Source organism: Lithobates pipiens, unplaced genomic scaffold (genome assembly GCF_037356315.1).
Source record: "Lithobates pipiens isolate NorthernLeopardFrog02 unplaced genomic scaffold, aLitPip1_a1.2 Scaffold_13, whole genome shotgun sequence".
NCBI lineage: Eukaryota > Metazoa > Chordata > Amphibia > Anura > Ranidae > Lithobates > Lithobates pipiens.
Genome location: NW_027507718.1, coordinates 169,622,795 through 169,647,966, shown reverse-complemented (window position 1 = coordinate 169,647,966; position 25,172 = coordinate 169,622,795). Strand labels below are relative to the sequence as shown.

The 25,172-nt window shown below is 43.3% G+C and overlaps 1 protein-coding gene across 1 annotated transcript; it reads left to right on the top strand.

Moving 5' to 3' along the window:
• The first annotated feature begins 4,127 nt into the window (after window positions 1–4,127).
• Window positions 4,128–24,594, top strand: LOC143974443 (RNA-binding protein MEX3B-like). The gene is made up of 2 exons (XM_077475849.1): window positions 4,128–4,970; window positions 19,888–24,594. The coding sequence occupies exons 1-2, from the start codon at window positions 4,181–4,183 to the stop codon at window positions 21,147–21,149; spliced, it is 2,052 nt and encodes a 683-aa protein (XP_077331975.1). The 5' UTR covers window positions 4,128–4,180; the 3' UTR covers window positions 21,150–24,594.
• Window positions 24,595–25,172: the final 578 nt, after the last annotated feature.

The following is a 25,172-nucleotide window of genomic DNA, read 5'->3' as shown; positions in this document are numbered from 1 at the left end:
GAACCTGGGGGCCCTAGTAGATGATAGGCTCAGCAATGGCATGCAATACCAAGCTGCTGCTAACAAAGCAAACAGAATATTGGCATGCATTAAAAAGGGGATCAACTCCAGAGATAAAACAATAATTCTACCGCTCTACAAGACTCTGGTCCAGCCACACCTGGTGTATGCTGTCCAGTTCTGGGCACCAGTCCTCAGGACGAATGTACTGGAAATGGAGCGAGTACAAAAAAAGGCTGATAAAGGGTTTGGAGGATATCAGTTATGAGGAAAGGTTGCAAGCACTGAACTTATTCTCTCTGGAAAAGAGACGCTTGAGAGGGGATATTTTTTCAATATACAAATACCATACTGGTGACCGCACAATAGCGATAAAACTTTTTTGCAAAAGTGAGTTTAACAAGAGTCGTGGCCACTCATTAAGAATAAAAGAAAAAAGGTTTGACCTTAAACTACGTAGAGGGTTCTTTACTGTAAGAGTGGCAAGGATGTGGAATTCCCTTCCACAGGCGGTGGTCTCAGCGAGGGACATTGATAGTTTCAAGAAGCTATTAGATAAGCACCTGAACGACCGCAACATACAGGGATATACAATGTAATACTGACATATAATCACACAAATAGGTTGAACTTGTGTCTTTTTTCAACCTCACCTACTATGTAACTATGTAAGCTATGGTGCCAATCTCCGAAAACTGATCACACCTGATGCACTGACGTCATCTCTTTTCTTGAGACCCTAACAAGCCACAAAAGTTGTAATTATTTGCAAAATCAAGATTTTTTTTTCCCACAAAATTGTTATATTAGCAGGTTCTTTCTCACACACAGCATATGCATAGCACAAATTACACCCCAAAACACATTCTACTACTGCTCCTGAGTATGGCGATTCCACATGTGTGAGACTTTTACACAGTATGGCCACATACAGAGGCCCAACATGATGGGAGCGCCATCAGGTGTTCTTGGAGCATAAATTACATTTATAATTTCTTGACTACCTCTTGCCTTTTTGAAGGCCCTGGAGAACCAGAACAATGGAAATGCCCCAAAAATGACCCAATTTTGGAAAGAAAACACCCCAATGTATAATCTATCAGGCATAATGAGTCTTTTGAACATGTTTTTTTTTTCTTTCTACAAGTTTTTGGAAAATTTGTAGAGAAAATAAACATATTTTTATTTACATTTTTTACACAATGTTTCTAACGCATTACATGTACATACCAAAAATGGCACCTCAAAATAGATTCTCCTACTCCTCCTGAGTACGGCGATACCACATGTGTGAGACTTTTCCACAGCGTGGCCACACAGAGGCCCAACATGCAGGGAGTACCGCCAGGTGTTCTAGCGACACAAGTTTCAAATCTAATTTGACTACCTATTACACTTTTGTGAGGCACTGCAGTGGCATGGATGAGCATGAATGGGGATAGATAATGCATGGATGAGATAACTGGGTATGGCTGTGTACCACTAAGTACGACTGGGTATGCCTAATTATGGATGGGGGTGGATGGGATGGCTGAGGATGGATGGATGAGTATTGCTATGGATGGATGAGTATGCTGTGTATGGATGGGTGAGCATGGATGGCTGAGTATGGATGGCTGGAATGGGCACATATCAGCACTGTGCGCACTACACATCCAGCCCACAGTGCTGCTGCCACTGATCTCTCACCTCGCACTGTACCGATCGGTACAGAGAGAGGAGAGAGAAACCAGACGTGACGCTGGTTTGTTTACATGTGATCGCTCTGTCATTTGAGGGATTGATCACATGGTAAACGGCCGCTATCAGCAGTCAATTAGCATGAGGCGGGTGCATGCCCCAGGGCGGGATTCCGGGAGGACATCAATGCACACCCTCCCAGAGTTATTGAGCTGTGCTGTAGCCTTCATTCAGCTATAGCGCGGTCATCAAGCGGTTAAAAAAAAAAACTGATTGGAATCCCTCTGTCTAGCATCCTGCATGTAGATTAGGGGGCCTGGACGCATGTATAGGGAGGGCGGCTCTAAGGGGCGGGCCACAACTGCTTGAATAGAATTTTTATTTTATTTTTTTTAAACCAGAGTTTACTGTCACTTTAGAGTATAACTAAAGGCAAAACTTTATTTTTTTATTTTTTTAGTTTTAGACAGAGTGGAGATGGATTACAATACCTGTCAGTTTTTTTTTTTTTTTCAATTAACAGTTTTTATTAGCAAACCCGCAAGGTTAACAGTACATAGACATGCAAAAAGAAAGAATGTACCTGTCAGTTTTTATTGCGGTCTGTGCCCGTTACGGAGATTCACCCTCTCTATTTGTCCTTCTTTTCCCATTATCACTGAAAGTAAAAGAAAATGTTGGGTTGTTAGCAGAATAGGAACAGAGGGGAAATCTTCCAATGGAGACACTACTTCTGGTGACACCCCAGGGGCGATGTCCTCTCACTTCCTGTTTTGACTATGGGACAAGATGTGAAGGAAAATCTTCCTAATGGGACATTGATTAAAAAAAAGAAAAAAATGACAGGTGTTGTAATCCTACATTATACCTTTAGTAATCCTTTAACTCACCACAGATGAGTGAACCCAGAATAGTATGGTACAAAATTTGCTAAGTGACAGCAATAACGTAAGATTACTTTATTTATTTTTTTATGTTTAAAGCGGTTATATACTCTTTTTTTTTCACTTTTACTAACAGGTAAGCCTATAATGAGGCTTACCTGTAGGTAAAAAAATTTCCCCTAAACCTGTATGGTTTAGGGGATATTCCCCTGGCAAGGAGCCAGCGGGGCATGCGCACAGGGGACTCTCGGCTGGAAGCCCAGCAGACGCCGGACCCTGCCGGAAAGAAATCTCCCGTGCGCATGTGCAGGAGTGACAACATCACGGCTCCGGCCACTCACAGCGATGGAGCTGTGATACCCGGAAGACACGCCAAGGGAACATGTCAGCTCCCTCGGCGTGTATCAGGTGAGATGTCGGGGCCTCGTTCTAAGGTAAGTATTTCATAATGAGCTAGTATGCTGTGCATACTAGCTCATTATGCCTTTTCCCTTGCAGGTATGAAAAAAATTAAATAAAATTTCAGCGGGTTTACTACGGCTTTAAGTGGCAGTTCACACTGGTGCGCTGTGTGATATTGCAGTACAAATTAAATGCGATGTCTGTTCAATGAGATTTCAGCCATAAACATTGTAGAGCTGAATATGCATCGCAATTGGACCAAAGTCGAGCAGGACCCTTTTCTTTTGATCCGCAGCAGAATCGGATTGCATGGGTGTTCACACACCCTGCGATATGCAAACCAATCTGGGGATGTCATTGTTGTATTGACACTCCCAGCAGTTCGCATATGGCAGTGTGACCCACTTGTGCGATGTGGGAACCCGCACTTGATTTGCAGGGTTCTCGTATAGCACTAGCGTCCACCGAGCCTAAGGGCCAGTTCACACCACATGCAGTCCAGTGCGTTTTATTTGAAAGAAAAATATTACAGCTGCATTTTTTTCCTGCACTGGAACACTGTAAAACGCATCAAAAACACACCGGACTCCAGTACAGTGAAAAAAATAAAAAAACGGGGAAAACTATATCTGGAACGCACAAAAAAAGCATCCGGAATGGATCTGGAGTGCGTTTTTGTGGTGTGAACCAGCCCTAAAAGCATTGATTTAGCATGGGGGACAACAGCTATAGTATAGTTATGTACTTTTACTGAACGGTCCGTTTAAGAAGCTCCTCACTTGCCCTGTTGGCAGAACCCATCTAGCCCTTGTTCTCTCCACTAATGTTGGCTGAGGTGACGTCACTTGCCGGCCGGCTTTGCTGGGCGCGGCTTTCCTCTCATCCTCGCCTGGCTCCCTCGTCTCACATGATCGAAGAAAGGCGCGGCCTGGCGCAGAGTGGGCGGGGTCGATCTCCCACCCCCAACTAATTCCCTGTTAGAAAGTCAATTTGACTGACAGGGCCTTGCCAGCCCCCTTCATCCAATAGCCTCGCGGAGAAAAAAGCTTTCCCGCCCACCCAGCTAGCGGTCGTTTGGGAGTGGGAGGAGTTTGCGCGCGCGTTTGTTGTGGGCGTCACCTTACGGCATGAGCGCACACGGCATGCAGCAAACAAAAGGGGTGCCGGGCGGGAGCGCGCACGACTCGGGAACGAGCAGAGGTGGCAGTGGAAGCATGCAGGAGCTCCGGGGGGAGGAGGAGCCGGGAGGAGAGGGCCCCCGGGGGCCACATGAGGGAGACATCAAAGGAGAGTCGGGCCCCCGGGGGCCACACAGAGAGCACTTGAATCACGAGACGCTGACGTCAGCTGGACTTGATGTGTCCCAATTTCAACCTGACTCCGGCGATGTCCAGGAGTCTCCGCGGAGCCTGGGCCCTGTGGCTCTCCAGCATCCAGAGCAGTGTCCGATGGGCCCCCGGGATCCCCTGACGTGTGTCAGGCCGGTAGAGGTGGGTCCAGTAGACGCCGAGCACAGGGATGCTGTAGAGGAGGAGGACAACGAGCATCAACAAGCAGAGCCTGGGCATCTGACCACCACATACACCTTCAAACCGAGGTTCCCAACGGATCCTCTTCTCAGACCTCTGCTCAGCGTCCAGGCCAGCCTATACCCAGCACAGGCTCAGCCCTATGACCACAGTGCGCGGGAAGCCGCCTTTCTACCTCCAGGGATGACCCCCTCCTGTGTCCACCTCTTCCCCCCAGAGCCTGCAGATGATGAGTTCCCTCTCATGCTGGACCCCATCTCTTCCCTGGGACTCCATGACGACCAGGATGGAGAGGAGGCTGCCATGGAGCTGCCTGGCTCAGGCTCTCCTAGCCCAGAACCTGGTGGGGACCTCTTCGGAGGGATGGCAGCCGATCACTTGCTGGTCCATGAAGTCCGCAGAAGAGGCGTCAACATGACCGAGGGGGTCCCGGTACCCAGCTCCGAACATGTGGCTGAGATTGTGGGCAGGCAGGGTCAGTATGTGTACTTTACGCTTTGTTATCTTTGTCCTCTTGTCTATGTCAACTAGTATGGTGGACTTCTAACCATGCCCATTGATTGGTAGATATGGCAAATGGGGTCCTCTCTGATAGCATGTTCACAACTGTACTCCATGTATGGATTTAAAGCATCGTTGCAGCGGTCCACCTTGGACCGATGCAAGTATGTCATACTTGTGGGAGTTGGAAGTCTCTGTAGTAGTTGCCATTACTACAGTGACCACTGCTCTCCTCCAGGTCCCATGCTTAGTGGCTGCATAGTGGAACATGGGATCCCTTAAAGTGGTCATAGAGGATGAAGGGTTTTCACTTTAAAGCGGAGTGCCACTCAGAAATGGAACTTAAACGAATCCATCCACCCCCTGCCATTTGGCACCTCTTTGGGGGGGGGGGGGGTGGCTCCGTCTCCCAGAAGTTCACCCCCTCCTTCCTTCCACTGGACCAATTAGTGCTTTGTGCATGCAAGGTCCCCTTACCAGGAATGTCTGTGGCTGCGCCCAACAGCCGATCCAAAGATCGGCTGGGTTGCCAACATCGTGGGCTTCCTGGACAGATAAGTGTCCCTATATTAAAAGTCAGCAGCTGCAGTATTTATAGCTGCTGACTTAATTTGTGGGGGGGCGGCTGAATCTCCCCTTTTAAAGGATAAATTCACCTTTGGGAACATGTTACAAGTTTCGCCCTAAAAATGGGTGGCTAGTGTAACATGTTAGTGCTCCGCCGCCTATAGTGACAGCAAGCTGGGGGGGGGTTTCCTCCCACTCGTGGTCGCTATATAAAATAAAAACATGGACTTCACCCACCCGGTCATGCCATTCATTCAGAGTACTGTGGATGTGGAAACTACAAGTACCGACAGCCTTTTCGGCTGTCTGCTTGGAGTTGTATTTCTCATGGCTCTGTTGAGTGCTCTGGTAGTTAATCATCTCTCCCTGTCAGTGTGTACCTGCCTGTACAAGCAGACAGATACTGTCAAGTCTGCAGGAGTCCTGCATGGCACCAGCAACAAATGCACATATTTTTTTTTTTTTTTTTTACATGCATTAAAGATGTGGGTTCCTCCTCTTCCTTACACTTTATTTTTTTTGTTCAATTTTTTTGGTGAACTTATATAACGCATTCTCTGCATCAAGGTAAAAAAAAAAAAGTAGTGTCCTACTTACATGAAGCTGATCTTGAACCAGTGATGTGCATAAACACTCTCCTGGGTCTCTCTCTCCTCATTGGCTCAGACACAGTAGCAGGATTCATTGGCTCATGCTGATGTCCATTACAGCCAGTGAGGAAGGAGCATGCTCGAGCCCCCTTCTGTGTGTCAATGGTCCAAGAGCAGGTCTTGCAGCGGACATGCACAGTTGTCCCCATAGTAAGCCGCTTGCTATGGAGGCACTTGGGGATCTAAGGAGGATGGGGCAAAACCGTTGCACATAGCAGGTAAGTATGACATGGTTATTTTTATTTAAAAATGCAGCATTTACAATCACTTTAAAGAAAACTAAAGTTCTGCTGTTATTCACTGGGAGTAGGCAGTTTTTTTTTTTAATTGCAGAAGACATGGCTTGTCTCTTCTGCAAGAAAATGTACCTACTTGCCTGCTCTCCACCCCCCCACCCCAATCCATGTGTGCTGAAATGATGTCTTCCTGCGCATGCGTTGCAGTGACGTCATCCTACGCGGGCCTATAAGGATGGGCATAAATGGGCACGCAGAACAATATGGATGCATCGGCAGGGTATGAGGTAGCTGGAGGAACCTATTTGCTGTCTTCCATTCTGCTTTAGGTTGGCCATGGATTGAAATGAAGCCAGGTGAGCAGGGACCAACCACATTTCAAACCAACTCTGGCCATTCCAGTTCAAGAGGCATTGACCTGGTGCTCTCTACTCTCAGACATGACTGTTGGAAAATTTGTGTGAGATCAGCAAATGCAGCCAATCGGCTTCAGAACTGATCAGTGTATTCTAGCAGCCCCACTGTCAGAATTATTTTTTTTATCAGCTGGCTGATTGTCATTTTTCTTTTGAACAATCTGTGGATCGTCTGTCATGGCACAGGTGACATTTACTGAATGCACTGAGTGGTTTTTTTTTTTTTTTTTTTTTTAGAATGAATAGATGGATCTCGTGACCCTTGTCTCTCCATGTCATTCAGTTCAAGAGCACCCTGTATTAACTGAGAGGAATATAAGGTGTTCTGTGTTTGGCACCTGTGTCAAGCAAGAACTCCCCCCCCCCCCCCCCCCCCGGTTAATATAGGGCATAATAGCCGCATGGCATGAGACCTGAAAGAGCAGTGATTTTTATTTGGCTTTCATAGGTATGGTATATGCGTACACACATTGGTCCACGCTGAACCCTTGTACCTATGCTGTAAAAGCTTACCTGGAAGTACATTTTCCTGCCTGTTTGCAGTCGTCTGCGTAATTCATACTGAGCTGCGTATGCATAGCTCAGTTTACATTATGACACACTGCCAGCATGCTGGGATGATTGCACTCCCATGAATGCACAGTAGTGACAACCTGCAGCAACCAATCCAAATACTGGTTGAGGACCTCGCAGGCATCAGACTGTTGGAACTGAGATGTGTTTGTCTTAAGTTCTGCTTTAAAACTCAATTCTGGGCAATATCTATTTTGTTCCCTTCCACCCGTGTGTTAAAGCAGAACTAAACTCATCGATTTAAGTTTCCCAAAACATTGGCATGCAATGAATGATAAATGTCAGTTTCCAGCGTTCCTGTGTTATCCCTCAACTGTCAAGCCATCCAATGGCAGGAGTCATAGCTGATCACATGTGCAGCACCATGACAATTGCAGCTCAAACAGTGGCCAGTAGAGCTGCACAACTAATCATTAGAAAAATTGGCAATGTTGATTCAGCCCACCTAACGATCTTAACCACTTCAGCACTTTTTACAATTTGGCACTGGGTCGCTTTAACTGACAATTGTGCAGTTGTGCGACGCTGCACCCAAACAAAATATGGGTCTTTTTTTTTTTTTTTTTTTTTCTGCACAAAAGTTATAGTGCCTACTACATAGGGGATAGGTTTATGGCATTTTTATTATACATTTTTTTTATTAGTAATGGCAGTAATCTGCAATTTTTATCGGGATTGCGGCTGACAGATCAGTCCCTTTTTTGACACTATTTTGGAACCATTGATATTTATACAGCAACCAGAGCTAAAAATATCCACTGATTACTTATAAATGTCATTGGCAGGGAAGGGGTTAAACACTAGGGGTCATTCAAGGGGGTTAAGTGTGTTCCCTTAGCATGTTCTAACTGTAGGGGGATGGTCTGCCACTGACATGACAGATCAATGTTCCCAATGACAAGGCACAGTATATGTGTCATGTTACTAGGCAGAACTTGCGGCACACGCGCCCGATATCCTACTTTTGCGGACTAACGTACAGGTGCGTCAGTTTGCGAAGACGTGCCATCCAAACCACTGAAACAAGACGGGTGAGGAGGTGCTGAAATCCCGGCACTGGAACAGCTTTGATGCACATTTATGATCTTACCGGGGGGGGGGGGGGGGGGATGTCCAACGGTATACAACAGCTTTATTTCAGAATTTCTATAATTGATGTAGAGCAGTTCTGCTTACATCTGTCAAAAGCCAGAAAAGTTTATCAACAACATTGCTTAGATTAAGCCTTTTTTTCTGACGCTTGTTGCTTATAAGTTAAAATCAGTATTTTTTGCTAGAAACGCAGGTAGTACATACAGGATGGAAACAAACGGGAACAAAATCAGCAAACGGAAAGAAGGGGTGATGGGGATGGATGAAAATGGGTATACTTTTTAATTTCATTTAACAAGGGGTAAACTGTGCATGAACAGAAGTCTTGTGTATTTTTAATTTTTTTTTTATGAAACTGAACAGCTATAACCACAATTAAAATAACCTGTACAACCCTCTGCAAATCGGTGGAAGAGAAGATTTAAAGAAAGTAATAGGAGTAATATGCTAAAGTGAAAAAAGCTGAATGCCAGCCTAATTCATGCATTTTTTTTGGTTACCCCCCCCCCCCCCCCCTTTTATCCAATATGTGACTGAGACTGCATGGAATCATTGGCTATCACTTGACAATGAACTGGCATTGTCAGATTCAGCCAGTTTTTGCATGCCATATTCATTTTGATAAGCTGCAATTATTTGTGGTACAGAATTGACTTGAGGTTGACAGGAGGAACCGCTGAGTGCTGCAGGAGATGCTCAAGACACCTTGGAATTTTGTTTACCAGCATACTTTGGTGGGCCCTTGAATATACAATGTTCAGTGCAGTGGGAAAGATTAAGAATTTACGGTCTTCATATGCAGGATGTTTGTTTTGCTAGGTAAAATTATTGTAACAATAAATTGTGGGAGCTATCGGTGCTCTCACATTTTCAATGACAATTACTCAGTCATGCAACAATGTACCTATAAAATTGTTGTACTTTTTTCACACAAATAGAGCTTTCCTTTGGTGGTATTTAATCACCGCTGGGTTTTTTATTTTTTGCGCTATAAAAGAAAAAAGACTGAAAAGTCTGTAATAAAAAAATAAATGCATTTTTCTTTCTTTTTTCTTCATAAATTTTGGCCAAAATTTATACTGCTACATATCTTTGGTAAAAATAAGTACAAATTGTTGTATATTATTTGGTCTTTGTGAAAGTTAGAGTCCACAAGCTATGGTGCCAATATTTGAAAATTGATCACACCTGAAGTACTGACGGTCATGACCCTAACATGCCAGAAAAGTACAAATACCCCCCAATGAGCCCTTTTTGGAAAGAAGACTTTCCAAGGTATTTAGAAAGATGCATGGTGAGGTTTTTGAAGTTGTCATTTTTTTTCCCATAATTCTTTGCAAAATCAAGATTATTATTTATTTTTATTTTTTCACAAAACTATCATAGTAGCAGGTTATTTCCCACACGCAGCATATGCATACCACAAATTATACCCCAAAACGCATTCTATTACTCCCGAGTATGGCGATACCACATGTGTGAGACTTTTATACAGAGGCTCAACATGTAGGGAGCACCTTCAGGTGTTCTGGAGCACCCAGGCCAATTCTGACATTTCTCTCCTACATGTAAAAAATCATTTATTTGCTAGAAATTACATAGAACCCCAAAACTATATATATATATATATATATATATATATATATATATATATATATATATATATATTTTTTTTTTTTTAGCAAAGACCCTAGAGAATACAGTGCGGTCACTTGCTACTTTTTATCTCGCACGGTATTTGCGCAGCAATTTTTTGAACGCTTTTTTTTGTGCTTAAAAAAAAAACCAGTAAATTTACCCCAATGTTTTTGCATAATGTGAAAGATGAAGTTACGCCGAGTAAATAGATGCCTAACATGTCACCCTTCAAAATTGTGCACACTCGTGGAATGGCGCCAAACTTCGCTACTTAAAAATATCCATAGGTGATGCTTTAATTTTTTTACTGGTTACATGTTTTGACTTAGAGGAGGTCTAGGGCCAAAATTATTGCGCTCGCTCTAATGTTGGCAGCGATACTTCACATGTGTGTTTTAAGCACAGTTTTCATATGGGGACAGGGGCGATTCAAATTTTTTATTTTTATTGTTCATTTTACTTTATTTTAGTTTGACACTTTTTTTTTTATTTATTTTTTTGTAATTTTTTGATCACTTTTATTCCTGTTACAAACATCTCTTGTAATAGGAATATGGCATGACAGGTCCTCTTTACAGTGAGATATGAGGTCAATAATACCCCACATCTCACCTTTAGGCTGGGAAGCCTGAAATAAAAAAAAAAGCACAGGAGGGCAGCGGGAGGGAGGGCGTCCCCTCTCGCCTCCCGTAAGAACGATCAAACAGCGGAACAGCCGCTATGATCATTCTTTATGGTGTAGGGCAGGGATATGCAATTAGCAGACCTCCAGCTGTTATAAAAAAAACTAGTCCCATCATGCCTCTATCTCTGGGTGTCATGACTGTGGCTGTAAGAGTCTTGCTATGCTTTATGGGACTTGTAGTTCTGCAACAGCTGGAGGTCCGTTAATTGCATATGCCTGGTGTAGGGAATCGCTGGCTGAAAAAGCGGATATCTTAATGATGCCTGTAGCTGCAGGCATCATTCAGATATCCCCGCACAAAGTCAAGGACGTCATATGGAAGTGGTTAAAATGCATTTTTTTTTTTTTATATATATATAAAAAAAAAGTTGTCCATTTATACAATATTTCTAACACATAGCATGTACATGCCAAAAATTACACCCCAAAATAGATTCTTTTACTCCTCCTGAGTATGGTGATACCACATGTGTGAGACTTCCACAGCCTGGCCACATACAGAGGCCGAGCATGGCCGTGTATTGCAGAGTATGGCTGGGTTTGGCAGGGATGGATGGATCGATAGATGTGACTGTATTTGTCACAGAGCAACGCTGTGCGCGCTACAGATCCAGCCCAAAGTGCTGCTGCCACCGATCTCTCCCCTCCACTGTAACGATCGGTACAGAGACGGGAGGGAGGAACTGGCGTCATGACATGACGGCGGTTTGTTTACAAGTGATGGAGAGATCACATGGTAAACAGCCACGATCATGGTCACGGACATTCTCGGGGGTGCGCAAGAGTGGAATTCTGGGAGAACGTCACTGTACGCCCTCGAGTTATCCAAAAGCCCTGAAGCCGTCATTTGGCTATGGGCGGGTTGGTAACTGGTTAAAGCTGCATGGTTCTGGATAAAATGATGATCACAATTTTTTTGCTTAGAATAAAGATCACAATTCTTGCGTAACATCTTTCACATTATACAAAAAAAAATCTGGCTAAGTTTATGGTTTCGTTTTTTTTAAAATTCATTGAAGTGTATTTTTTTCCCCAAAAAATTTGTGTTTAAAAGACCGCTGCGCAAATAGTGTGACAAAATATTGCAACAATTCTCTAGGGTCTCTGCTAAAAAAATATATATACAGTATCTCACAAAAGTGAGTACACCCCTCACATGTTTGTAAATATTTTATTATATCTTTTCATGTGACAACTGAAGAAATTACACATTGCTACAATGTAATGTCTAAACCGCTGGCAACAAAAGTGAGTACGCCCCTAAGTGAAAATGTCCAAATTAGCCATTTTCCCTCCGGTGTCATGTGACTCGTAAGTGTTATAAGGTCTCAGGTGTGACTGGGGAGCAGGTGTGTTAGATTTGGTGTTATCGCTCTCAATCTCTCATACTGGTCACTGGAAGTTCAAAATTATTGCTCTGAATAAAGATGGCCTAGGTTATAAGAAGAACCTGAAACAGCTGCAGAATGGTGGCCAAGACCATGCAGTGGATTAACAGGACAGGTTCCACTCAGAACAGGCCTTGCCATGGTTGACCAAAGAAGTCGAGTGAACGTGCTCAGCGTCATAGCCAGAGGTTGTCTTTGGGAATAGACATATGAGTGCTGCCAGCTTTGCTGCAGAGGTTGAAAGTGGGGGGTGTCAGCCTGTCAGTGATCAGACCATAGGCCGTGCACTGCATGGAATTAGTCGGCATGACTCTTGTCCCAGAAGGAAGCCTCTACTAAAGGTGATGCACAAGAAAGCCCACAAACAGTTTGCTGAAGTCAAGCAGACTAAGGACATAGTTTACTGAAACCATGTCCTGTGGTCTGTTGAGACCAAGATAACCTTATTTGGTTCAAATGCTGTCAATTGTATTTGGCGGCAACCAGGTGAGGAGTACAAAGACAAGTGTGTCTTGCTTACAGTCAAGCATGGTGGTGAGTGTCATGGTCTGGGGCTGCACGAGTGCTGCCAGGACTGGGGAGATACAGGTCATTAAGGGAACCATGAATGCCAACATATACTGTGAGATACTGAAGCAGAGAATGATCCTCCTCCCGTCGGAGACTGGGCCACAGGGCAGTATTCCAACATAATGACCCCAAACACACCTCCAGGACAACTACTGCCTTGCTAAAGAAGTTGAGGGTAAAGGCGATGGACTGGCCAAGGATGTCTACAGACGTAAACCTTCTGGAGCATTTGTGGGGCATCCACAAACGGAAGGCGGAGGAGCGCAAACTCTTTAACATCCACCAGCTCCGTTATGTCATCAAGGAGAAGTGGAAAAGGACTCCAGTGGCAACCTGTGAAGCTCTGGTGAACTCTATGCCCAAGAGGGTTAAGGCAATGCTGGAAAAGGATAGTAGCCACACAGAATATTGACACTTTGGGACCAATTAAGACATTTTCACTTTAGGGGTGCCAGCAGTTTAAACCTTAATGGGGCTGTGTGTTGAGTTATTTTGAGGAGACAGCAAGTTTACACTGTTATAGAAGCTGTACACTCACTATTTTACATTGTAGCAAAGTGTAATTTCTTCAGTGTTGTCACATGAAAAGCTAGAATAAAATATTTACAAAAAATGTGAGGGTGTACTCACTTTTGTGAGATAGTTACATAGTTGGTAAGGTTGAATAAAGACACCAGTCCATCCTGAGTGTCTACAACTGTCCCTATCCCTGTACATTACACGCTCACATTGGTTCCTACCCTCAAGGAGCCCACAATCCAAGCTCCCCATTCATATACTAGGGCCAATTTTGGACAGAAGCCGATTAACCTACCAGCATGTCTTTGGAATGTGGAAGGAAACCCACGCGGGCACAGGGAGAATATGCAAACTCAAGGTAGGTAGTGTTGTGGTTGGGATTCGAACCAGTAACCCTTTACTGCTAGGCGAGAGTGGTAACCACTACACCATTGTGCCACCCAATGATGCTGTATAATGTTTGGGGTTTCTAAGTCATAATGTTTGTAGCAAAAAAATACTGATTTTTAACATGTAAGCAACAAGTGTCAGAAAAAGGCTTAGACTTTAAGTGGTTAAACTGCCCTCAATTACAGACACAATTTTATCCCTTTTGTTCTAAAAGTTAAGGAACCAAATGATACATTATATCTCTATTGCTCAGCTGACCAATGTTGATAAACATTTGGCAGCTTTTTTTAAATTTTTTATTTATTTTTACAGCTTTGAGCGGAGAACGCTCTGCACTGTTTACATAGCATTGTTGAAATGCTTGATTAAAATTGTGAGAGAGGGGGAGGGGTTGAATCGAGATCGTGATTTTCTTATTTTGTGATTAATCGGGCAGCTCTAAACTAAAATTTAGGTTAAAGTGACAGCATCCCTAGAAAGGGCATTCTCCAACCCTTATCAAATTACTTTTGTCTGCATACCTGTTCTGCAGCTAGCAACACTGCCAGATGCTTTAGGGCAGTGATGGCGAACCTTGGCACCCCAGATGTTTTGGAACTACATTTCCCATGATGCTCCACTACACTGCAGAGTGTTAGGGCATCATGGGAAATGTAGTTCCAAAACATCTGGGGTGCCAAGGTTCGCCATCACCGCTTTAGGGTATGGAGAAGCATGTGACCTGCTTAGTTGTGAGGGTGTTCAGGCTGAGCAACCAGTCGCTAGGCCAAACGAATTTCATCACATCACCCAGAGTATTGATATTGCCACTCCCCCAAGTTGGTCTCAGAGGCAGCTGCAGAGGAGCTGTAAAACTATGCAGGCAAGGTGAGTATATGGGGTAGGGGGTGACCTTTCTAGAGGCAGTCACCTTTCCCTGCATTGGCATGGTGACTGGTTTATTTAGGGTCCATTTTAAAATTGCATGTCCAGCCAAGACTGCCATCTTGTGCCCAACTCCAGGCACAAGAAAAAAAAAATACTCTTGCAGTTTGTCTAGGGTTAGGGGAATAGGGTTACCATATTCCTTGCTCTGGCAAGCAGTCCCTAACAGGAGCCTCTCTAAGGTGCTTTCAGCCTTAGTCACGCTTATCTGCTCGCATACAGTGCTGGACTAATAGTTGTGCATTATCGTGATGATAGCGAGGGATCACCTACAGTACATCCAAGAGCAAAGGAGAGAGAGGGGGTTGATTGCCAGAGCAAGGGGTTCTCCTGCTTGTAAGAAGCTGGCTGCTCAGTCCCCCAAGCACTGCATCCTTTGTACTCAGTAATAGGTTGTGTGTGTGTGTGTGTTTTTTTTTTTTGTGATGAGCTGATTACAAGCCTAGAACCTGGAGAGCAAAATAAAGTGCCTTTGCAACTTATCTAACAAGATGGTTGCGCTACTGTTTATCATATCAATATTTTCACTAAAATAAAATCTTAAACTAATTTTAGTGCACACAAACATATTAAATTACCTAATTTTTGGTAACCTATAAGCCCTTGTACACACGGTCGGACATTCCGACTGAAAAAGGACCGTGTTGTCGGATAGTCCGACCATGTGTGGGCTCCATCGGACTGTTTCCGTCGGAATATCCAGGCTATAAAACTTTCCGACAACATGATCCGATCAGACTTTGTCCGATTGTGTGTACAGAATTCTGATTGGACAAAGTGCCACGCATGCTCAGATCAAATTCCTAGACCAAAGCTATTGGCTACTAGCCTGAACGTAATCCCGTCGTAATGAAATAATGTCATCACGTTACGTATGATCGGAGTTTCCGACAACTTTGTCCGACCGTGTGTATGCAACACCAGTTTCGGACAAAATCTGATGGATTTTGTTGTCGGAATGTCCGACTGTGTGTACAAGGGCTAAGAGGAGTTTGCATCAAGTGTATATGTATAGATGCTAAATATGTCAAGCCTGGTTATTGTTAATGCCTGAAAAAACATGGTACTGAAAATTGTCCTTTAGCAAGGCTTTTAAAGCCTTTGCAGCTTGTAAATTTAGATTGGCCACGGATGAGGTAAAATCAATGCTGTCAAAGCTCATTTACACTAGCAGGTGGGGGTGGCATAACTATGTAGGTGAGCCAGTTTTTTTTTTTTTTTTTGTTTCTGCCCCAATCACTCCTCCTTTAGCTGCAACGACAGCAGCAGGGGGTGTGCACATGCTGTGATGCTTTGCTTCATGGCTGTAGCAAGAATTCTACCCCCTGTTGCATTTGGCGGGCACTACCACCCACTGAATGTGACTCATTCAGCTGAATGGGTACACCCCACAACTGCAATGTACCACAGGCGTACTGATATGCATGCTTGTAATCCATTCACACTGCCTACAGCTGACAAGTCCGTACAGGGGTACGGGCAACAGGCATGCAGGCAGTATGTGCCGGAGCACATAGATCCGTGGTTCTCAACCGGGGGGTCGGGACCTCCTCAGGGGTTGTATGATGATTTGTCAGGGGGTCACCAAATCCTGGGCTGTTCCTAGAGCCTGCACCGCTCTCTGCCTTTTTGCAGCTGCCCAGCAGGGTTCTTCCTGGAGCCCGCGGCCGCCCACTCAGCTTCTTCGCAGCCGACCAGTCAGTTCACAACATGAGTGGGGGGGGGGGGGGGGCAGAGACTAGAGGTCACCTGATTGGTGAGGAATGTGAAGTGGGAGGGGCTGGAGGAGATCCCATCTCCTGCCTTCGGCATAGGTGTCATTGCTACAAGACACCAAGAAGTTGGAGACAGTGAATAACACTACTCATATTATAGTTTCCATTAAAAATCCCCACTACAGTTCTCAGATCAGCAGATGACCTTGATCAAGAGCACCTAAGTTGGCTGATCAGAACTCCCCATTCCCCCCGCCAGCAATGCCCCTCATCCCATTCCCCCAGCCAGCACTGCCCCTCATCCCATTCCCCCCGCCAGCACTGCCCCTCATCCCATTCCCCCCGCCAGCACTGCCACTCATCCCATTCCCCCCGCCAGCACTGCCACTCATCCCATTCCCCCCCGCCAGCACTGCCACTCATCCCATTCCCCCCGCCAGCACTGCCACTCATCCCATTCCCCCCGCCAGCACTGCCACTCATCCCATTCCCCCCGCCAGCACTGCCACTCATCCCATTCCCCCCGCCAGCACTGCCACTCATCCCATTCCCCCCGCCAGCACTGCCACTCATCCCATTCCCCCCGCCAGCACTGCCACTCATCCCATTCCCCCCGCCAGCACTGCCACTCATCCCATTCCCCCCGCCAGCACTGCCACTCATCCCATTCCCCCACCAGCACTGCCACTCATCCCATTCCCACCACCAGCACTGCCACTCATCCCAACTCCCCGCCAGCACTGCCATTCATCCCATCCCACCCCACCCCCCCCCCCAACCAAGGAGAAAGAGAAGGAGTAAAAATGTAGAATACATGGAAGGGAGAGGAAAAGAGGGGGAGGGGGAACAAAGAAAAAGGGAGAGAAAGAATAAGAGAACAAGCAAGACGGCAAGAGAGGGATGGGGGAAAAAAAGAAATTAGTATACAGCTAAAAGGAAAAGAAAGGAGAACAAAGAGAGTGGTACATCCTAAAATGTACCATAAGGGGTTTTAATACTGTATGAGTGGAAGAGACTGGGCAAGCGCTAAATGTCTGTGGCTTAGGGGCGCAAATTACTTGTCTTGCCTGGGGTGCTGACAACCTATGCTATGAAAATAAATTTACTGATCTCCTATCAACAACTTAGGAAATTTTATCAAGTGGTCACGGCACTAGAAATGCTGAGAGCCACTGACATAGGTGTGTGTGAGTGTTTTTTTTTTTTGTGTTCCTTGGCTTTCCTGATACTGTTTGTTCACTAAGGTTCTGTAACAAACAGCTGTATTTATACTGAGATTAAATTGCACATTGGTGGACTCCATTTAATAATTAGGTTACTAACTTCTGAAAGCAACTGGTTCCACTAGATTTTAGTTAGGGGTGTCAGAGTAAAAGGGGCTGAATACAAATGCCACACTTTTCAGATTTATTTGTAAAAAAGTTGAAAACCATTTATCATTTTCCTTCCTCTTCACAATTATTTGCCACTTCGTGGTGGTCAATCCCAATAAAATACATTTACGTTTTTGGCTGTAACGTGACAAAATGGGTGTAAATAAGTTTTCAAGGCATTGTATGAAAAGTTGACCACTAGACCTCTGAAAGATTTATCCCCTTAATGACCAGGCCATTTTTTTATGATATGGCATTTCATTACTTACTGACAATTGTGGTCACGCAACGCTGTTCCCAAACAAAAATCTGTTCTTTTTTTGTTTATTTTTTGCACTTTAACCACTTGCCGACCTTGTCACACATATATACTGTGGCACAGTGGCCCTCCTGGGTGAAATCCAGTACGGGTACGTCCTACCAGTTTTCGATGGCCAGAGTGTGCGCCCCCTCGCTGCACAGCAGGGGACCCAATGTGCATGGCCGGCGGCCACAAACGCTGCCAGCTACGCGCGATCTCCAGCATGGGGATTTGTGCATGTAAACAAATCCCTGTGCTGTTGGAGAGGAGCCATATTGTTTCTTCCTACGAAGTAGGAAAAACGATACGACTAAACTCCTAGTCACTCACATCCCCACACAGTTAGAAAATGCTGAGGGAACACACATTTCCTACCAAAAATATGTTGAAGACATTTTATTTTTAAAGAGAACTTTTGGGGATATTTTATTATAGCAAAAAATATTGTTTTTTTTTTTTCAAAATTGTTGCTTGTTTTTTGTTTATAGTGCAAAAAAATAAAAACCACAGAGGTGATCAAATAGCACCAAAAGAAAGCTCTATTTCTGGGGGGGGGGGGAGGAAGAAAATTTTGTTCGGGTACAGCGTCGAATGACCGCAATTGTCAGTTAAAGTGACGCAGTGCCAAATTGTAATGTGCTCTGGTCAGGAAGGTGGTAAAATCTTCTGAAGCGATTAAACAAAGACTGAACATTTAAACAATATATTTTTTACTTTCTGCTATTAAACCTATCTAATTAAAAAAAAAATCTAATTTCATTGTAAATTTAGGCCAATATTTATTCTGCTACATATTTTTTATGAAAAAAAACCCAATAAGCCCATATTGATTAGTTTGCACAAAAGTTATAGCATAATTTTTGCAAGTAATGGCAGCGATCAGTGACTTAGAAGGACTGCGATATTGCGGCAGACATTCTAACACTTGACACTTTTTGGGGACTAGTGACATGAATACAGTGATTAGGGCTAAAAATGATGCCCTGTTGCTGTACTGACACTGGCTGGGAAGGGGATATCGGGATAAGCCTATAGGTACAAGTCAGAGATAGGAGTTTACTCCCACTTTATGGTGATTGTGGGGGATAAGGGTTTGAGATGAAGTGCAGTAGCTACTTATTGACCACGAGGGAAGAAGAAAAAAGTTGGAAGTCAGAATGACAGCTGAATAAAGCTGATGGGTAAAGCACTAAAGGAAATAAATCGTCAGCAAGTTGCTGATCAGGGACACAAAGGTGGTAGAGTGAAAGCTGCTCATGGCGGGTTGGAGAGGAGTGCCAGCTGACCATGGAACATTGGGAGAAGTAAACCGAGAAGACAGTGGGTTGGCTCATTGCATATTAGGAGTGAGAATACAAAAAGTAAGTTGGAGAAGGAGAGAGAAGTCGGAAGAACTGATTGTTGGAAGAGAGCAAGGAGAGGCAGCTGATCATGTTAAACTGAGGATGCGGAGAAGGAACATGTGGTGGACTGGAATACAAAGAAGGGAAAGCAGAAGGTACACTGAACCATGAGTAAATCTAAATGAGAGGAGAAAAAAAATAGTTTGACAGCAAGTTCTGTCTGTTATCTCTAATATGGGTATGGTTATCAAATATATAACCCTGCTTCGAACCAGTACAAGAATTGATCATGTTTTGTTCTCATTGTGTCAAATATTTAGCAGAACTAATCGGTCATTATGTTATATTTATCATAGTGTTACTATAGTTGTAGTTAACTTCACCTAGAGAATTGCATCTATATGAACAGCTCCTCACTTTGATATTTCTTTTCACATTTGATAAAGCTGTGACCATATTGTCTTCTTTTGTGTCTCTAACTGGGTATCTGACATAATCTCAATTTTTACAGGATGCAAAATTAAAGCCCTGAGAGCCAAAACAAATACTTATATCAAGACCCCTGTACGAGGAGAGGAACCCATCTTTATTGTAACTGGGCGTAAAGAAGATGTTGAAATGGCAAAAAGAGAGATCCTGGCAGCAGCAGAACATTTTTCAATCATAAGGGCCACCAGAAATAAGATGAATGGAATTGCAGGAGCTGCACAAGGGCCTCCAAATTTGCCAGGTCAAACTACTATTCAGGTCCGTGTACCGTATCGTGTTGTTGGCCTTGTTGTAGGACCCAAAGGTGCTACAATCAAGAGGATTCAGCAGAACACTCATACTTACATTGTGACACCCAGTCGAGACAAGGAACCCATTTTTGAGGTTACAGGAATGCCAGAGAATGTAGACCGTGCACGAGAAGAAATTGAAGCCCACATTACTATGCGGACAGGCTCCATAGTAGATAATCACCCAGACAGTGATTTTCACTCTAATGGAACTGACGTTTGCATGGATATGCTTGTTGGAGGTAACATATGGTCCAAGCAGCAAATTACTTGCCATAGCTCTGGTGGATCACGCACTGAAAGTCTTGGCTCGTCTGTTGAGAGCCCCTACTATGGGTCATCTTGCAGAGAACAAAGTCCAGCAAGCCCATGCAGGTCTGTTGTAGGTAGAAGCTTTGCACTAGGTGGAAAAACCCTTGGTAGTCAACATACTGTGGGCATAGAGGATTGTGAATTTGGTTTGGAATATCTTGCACTAGATTCAAATACATCTACAGCTGTTTGGTCATCCTTTGAAACATCCAACGGACATCTTCAAACTTTAAGTGGTTGCCATACTCAAAGGAGAAATAGTGTGTTTAGTGGAAGTTCTACACCGCTGCTCTCCCCTTCTTTACCTGACCATGGCATTGGACTGGAACATCCTCTTGCTCGCCGGATACATAGTGATCCAGTTGGTAGTATTTCCTGGCTGCCAAGCAAAGAATCCTTGTCATCCTTCTCAAACAGTGCTGGCTATTCATCATCATCTTCTCTTCCTGGCAGTTCTTCAGTGGCATCTGGCTCTCCCACTGAATCAAACAGCTCAGATGGCCAGCGCAAGAGTGTACGAGACTGCGTTGTTTGCTTTGAGAGTGAAGTAATAGCAGCCTTGGTTCCCTGTGGGCACAATCTCTTCTGCATGGAATGTGCCATCCGAATCTGTGAGCGGCAGTTACCAGAGTGTCCCGCCTGCCATGCCCCTGCCACCCAAGCTATCCGCATATTTTCCTAATTGCATGCTTATTCAGTGACAACAGCCCATTTGGCATGCATTAAAATCTGCAACACTTTATGGGTTCCATATTTTTATCATTTGATTTTAACTCAATAGGTGGATGCTAGACATTACCTTAAAAATGATTTAAGAGTATTGTCATGGTGGTAACTGGTTTCCCACCCCAGAAAAATAAAGCTAATTTTACAGAACATTCAGTCACTACTTAAACATCATTCTTATTAGCCAATATGTGGGAATCCTTGTTGATGGCCTTCATTTTTTTTAATCCCAGTGTTCAGTATATACAGAATAAACGGATGTGGTAGAGCTGCACTTTTTTTTATATCTAGTAAATTATAACTTGGAGAAAAAATAGACAAATGAGAAAAAAAAAAAAAACTTCTCACTGTTCAAATGTTGAACTATTCCTATTGCAGTTCCTAAATGTTCATTAGATGCAGGTTCAGTGTAATTCAGATTCTTAAAACAGCTGATCAGCAGAGGAGACCCAAACACATAACCACCTAAGACATTGTGTTGCATCTTTTTAATCAGTATTACAAATATCATCTTGTAGATAATATAGCACTATTGTGTTTTTAAGTTTTGGATAGGATAGTTTTTAGTTTTTTTTTTTCTGCCTGTGAAGGGAATCCCCTATTGGACAGTCCCTGGAACATGTGCCCACTTTAGACTGAGGGGAAAGCCAAAATTCTTGGGTTGGACCCCACAACACAGGGTGAATCTTCTGTTGAGGTGAAAATGGATACCAGTGAGAATGGGGACACGGCAATAAAACTTGACAGGTCTAACTCTTCCCTACTCTGTCCAAATAAACAAAAAACTTTGGGGTCTTTTGAGATAGAGAATGTGACTTTCACAAACCTTTGCTAGTGAAGAATCAATCATTCCCATTTGAAATGCATGCATCTAGATGGTTCTACACCAGAGAATGTTAAAGTCCCATACCCGGTATTAAAAATAGACCCCTTTTTAAAGTGGTTCTAAAAGCATACAGTGTGTTTGCCTTAATGCATTCCCTGCATTAAGGTAAAAAAAAACTGTGATTTGGGGCCCCCCAAAATGCCTACCTGAGCCTGATCTTGAACTAGCGCTGTGCACAAAAGCAGCAACAGCTCTCTCCACTCTCACAAGTCCGAGAGGCAGCTGCAGGAGCCATTGGCCTGCACTAGTGCCCGCTTTGAAAGCAGCTTCCTATGGGGGCACTTTCCAAAGAGTAGGAGCCAGAAGCAGCTGTGGGGTTGGGGGCCAGAAGAGGAGGTTTGTGGCTGCTCTGTGCAAAACCTTTGCACAGAGCAGATAAGTATGAAATTTTTATGGTAAAAAAATAGAATTACTTTAAGGTATTAGGGACATTAAAAGGAGTTTGCCATATTAGAAACTTGAACTTTCAATGGCGACCCTTTTTTAATGTGTTTGTGTGTGCTCAAGGGCTGTCATCCTCACTTATTTATTTTTTTTCCTGCAAGTATGATCCATATTAGTTGTCAATCCTAATATGCACACGCTTGTTCCACCTTAACTTTCGATGTAGAAAATTTAAGGATGTTATCCCTGTAGTAAGCACCTTTTTAAAAGATGGGTCAGCAATGGAAGATTTCTTTATGTCTAGCTTGATGATATTGTGAATAATTTATATTTACACAGTATTTTTCCCTAATCCAGAGATGTTTTAATACTTTGGCAAAAACTGGCAAGAATATTCACAACCTGTGATGCTCCAAATGACCAGACTACCAGAGTTGGCCTTTTAAGTAGATGTTATAGTTTTCTGTGATATTTTACATGATTATAACCTATTATTGAGTTGCACCGTGTTGCTCTAATGTTTTGAAACAAGCAACCATATGTATGACAGTTCTTGTTGGCAAAAACTGCCAGTGAGATTATCCCTTCCATGTTTACAGTGCAGCCTTTAATACTGAAAGGAAGAATCTGGTTTCTAAGGGGAACAGTATTTTTTTTTTTTTTGTTAAAACGGTTACACAAATTCTCAGGTTCCTGGAGCCAAATGTTTGTCCTCTTGATTACATGACAAAACATATAGCATTTTTTTGTTAGGACGCTAGTTCCAATAAAGACAAAAAATATACAGTACTGTTGCCATTTAAAAACCTATTACGTAACCTGTGCTTTAATTATTACACATTACTTGGTGTACTTATTTTTATGATGTAAAGTTCACTGTTTTGTTATGGAGGATTCTTGCTTTTGTAGGCAAGCTGGAATCTGCACAACACAGATATTTTCTATCCTGTGGTATATCAAGTGTGTGGGCATTGGCTGTTAAGTGTCATATGGGAATTCAGGTATAAACTGCCTAAACAGCTACCAGATTCTCACTCTTGCATTACAGTATATAGTGATTACAAATAAAAGACCTTCCAACTTGTAGTTCTGCAGCTAAAAATATAAATGCTCTTAACATTTACACACTCCTAAATCTTTATATTGACAGGATTGTCCAACTACAAAAGCAACTACCTTAGAATAACACTGGGGTACTGTATGATAGATTAGGAAACTTAGATGCCATTAATAGAAAATACTTGCTGGTACTAACTGTGTTGATGTCAACAAATTATATGGAATGTTAATATCATTTTCTTTCTTTGTTTGTTTTTTTTTTTTTTTAGTACAGTGCACGTTTTTAAAACTGCCATTCTGCTACCAAAGTGTGTTCAACCTTTAAAGTGGCTGGGGATGCCATTGAAATATTCATGGGCAGTGGATATATGTTCCTTGAGTGAGGAGTTGTTCCAAGAGTCCAACACAAAGTTAATCCACCACCAGTCTGTCTCTAGCCATTTTTGAATGACTGCATTGGTTCCTTGCAGGCCACTGGATTAAAAAATAAAATAAAATCATTAATGCCAAATGCAAAAAATAAATAAATATGAAAAGCATGTACCATATGGAGAATTAAAATTCCAGACTCCACTGGCTGATTAAATGGTGCCCATGACACTTCATGTGTCTTCAATCAAAACACTTATAGAAAAACCTCACTGCTTAAAAATGATAAAGTAGTAAAGCAAAAACTCAAATGACAGCAGTAGATTTTGCACCATTAAAACAAATTTCTATTGGCAGCTATCCTCTTGACCTGAAATAACCCCGATAATACATATTGTTCACTTTTACTTTCTCTGTAACACAATTTATTGTATGCTAGTGACTAAACTATTTTTTTCTTGTTCCCTTTCATTTTATTGGATGTCTGTTGAACTTGTCACCAGTTTTGTATGGTAATAAGGAATCAAATCCTATTGCTTGAAGCATATTTGTCACTTATTCAGCGTAAAGTAACGAGTTCTGTTTACAGTCTACCTGCTCTGATTCTAACATGTACCCTCCTCTTGCAGTCCGATTTACCCCCTGCAGCCCCCCCCCCCAAAAAAAATACCCTTTAAGATTACACAGGGTGAAGGACCCCCCCTTCTCCATGTGCAGATGCTTTGGTCTAACGAGGAAAAGGTCCATGGAGAGTATGAAAGAATGTTGCATTCTGCCACATAATTAAAAGTACACACAATTTCTAAGAGCCCTATATACTAAAATGTGGCTGCTAAACATGGTTACTGTAAGAGGCAGAGAAGGTAGGCTATAATGAAAACCGGGTTTTTTTGTTTTCTTTTTGCACTGAAAAATGGCAAGTTTTTAATTTTAAGGACCATGAAGCTTAATGTAGAATTCGGGACTAATCTTAAAACCGTATCCTCCCCCTTCCTAACACCTATACTGACTAATCTGTGTCTGTGGAAGACTGCATATACTTACCTATTTTTTAGGCTGCTCCAGTCCTCTGTCACCCAGCGCCAACTGCAGGGGAGAGGGAGCACTGACAACAGATGGGCCATAGTAAGCTCATGGGTGATGTCACCGCACAGGCATTACCAGCTGTTCAGCACACTCAGTTCCCCTGCAGCCAGCAGGGAGGGGCGTTCATGTGACCAGACTGAAAAGTAAATATATGCATCTTCTGTGTGGTAGTTGGTATAATTGTTAGTACAGGGG

Excerpts from the sequence above, each read along its gene's own strand:
- LOC143974443 (XM_077475849.1), top strand. The coding sequence starts at position 4,181 with ATGCAGGAGCTCCGGGGGGAGGAGGAGCCGGGAGGAGAGGGCCCCCGG. Across the intron at positions 4,971-19,887 it reads TGAGATTGTGGGCAGGCAGG|GATGCAAAATTAAAGCCCTG; the intron begins GTCAGTATGTGT and ends CAATTTTTACAG.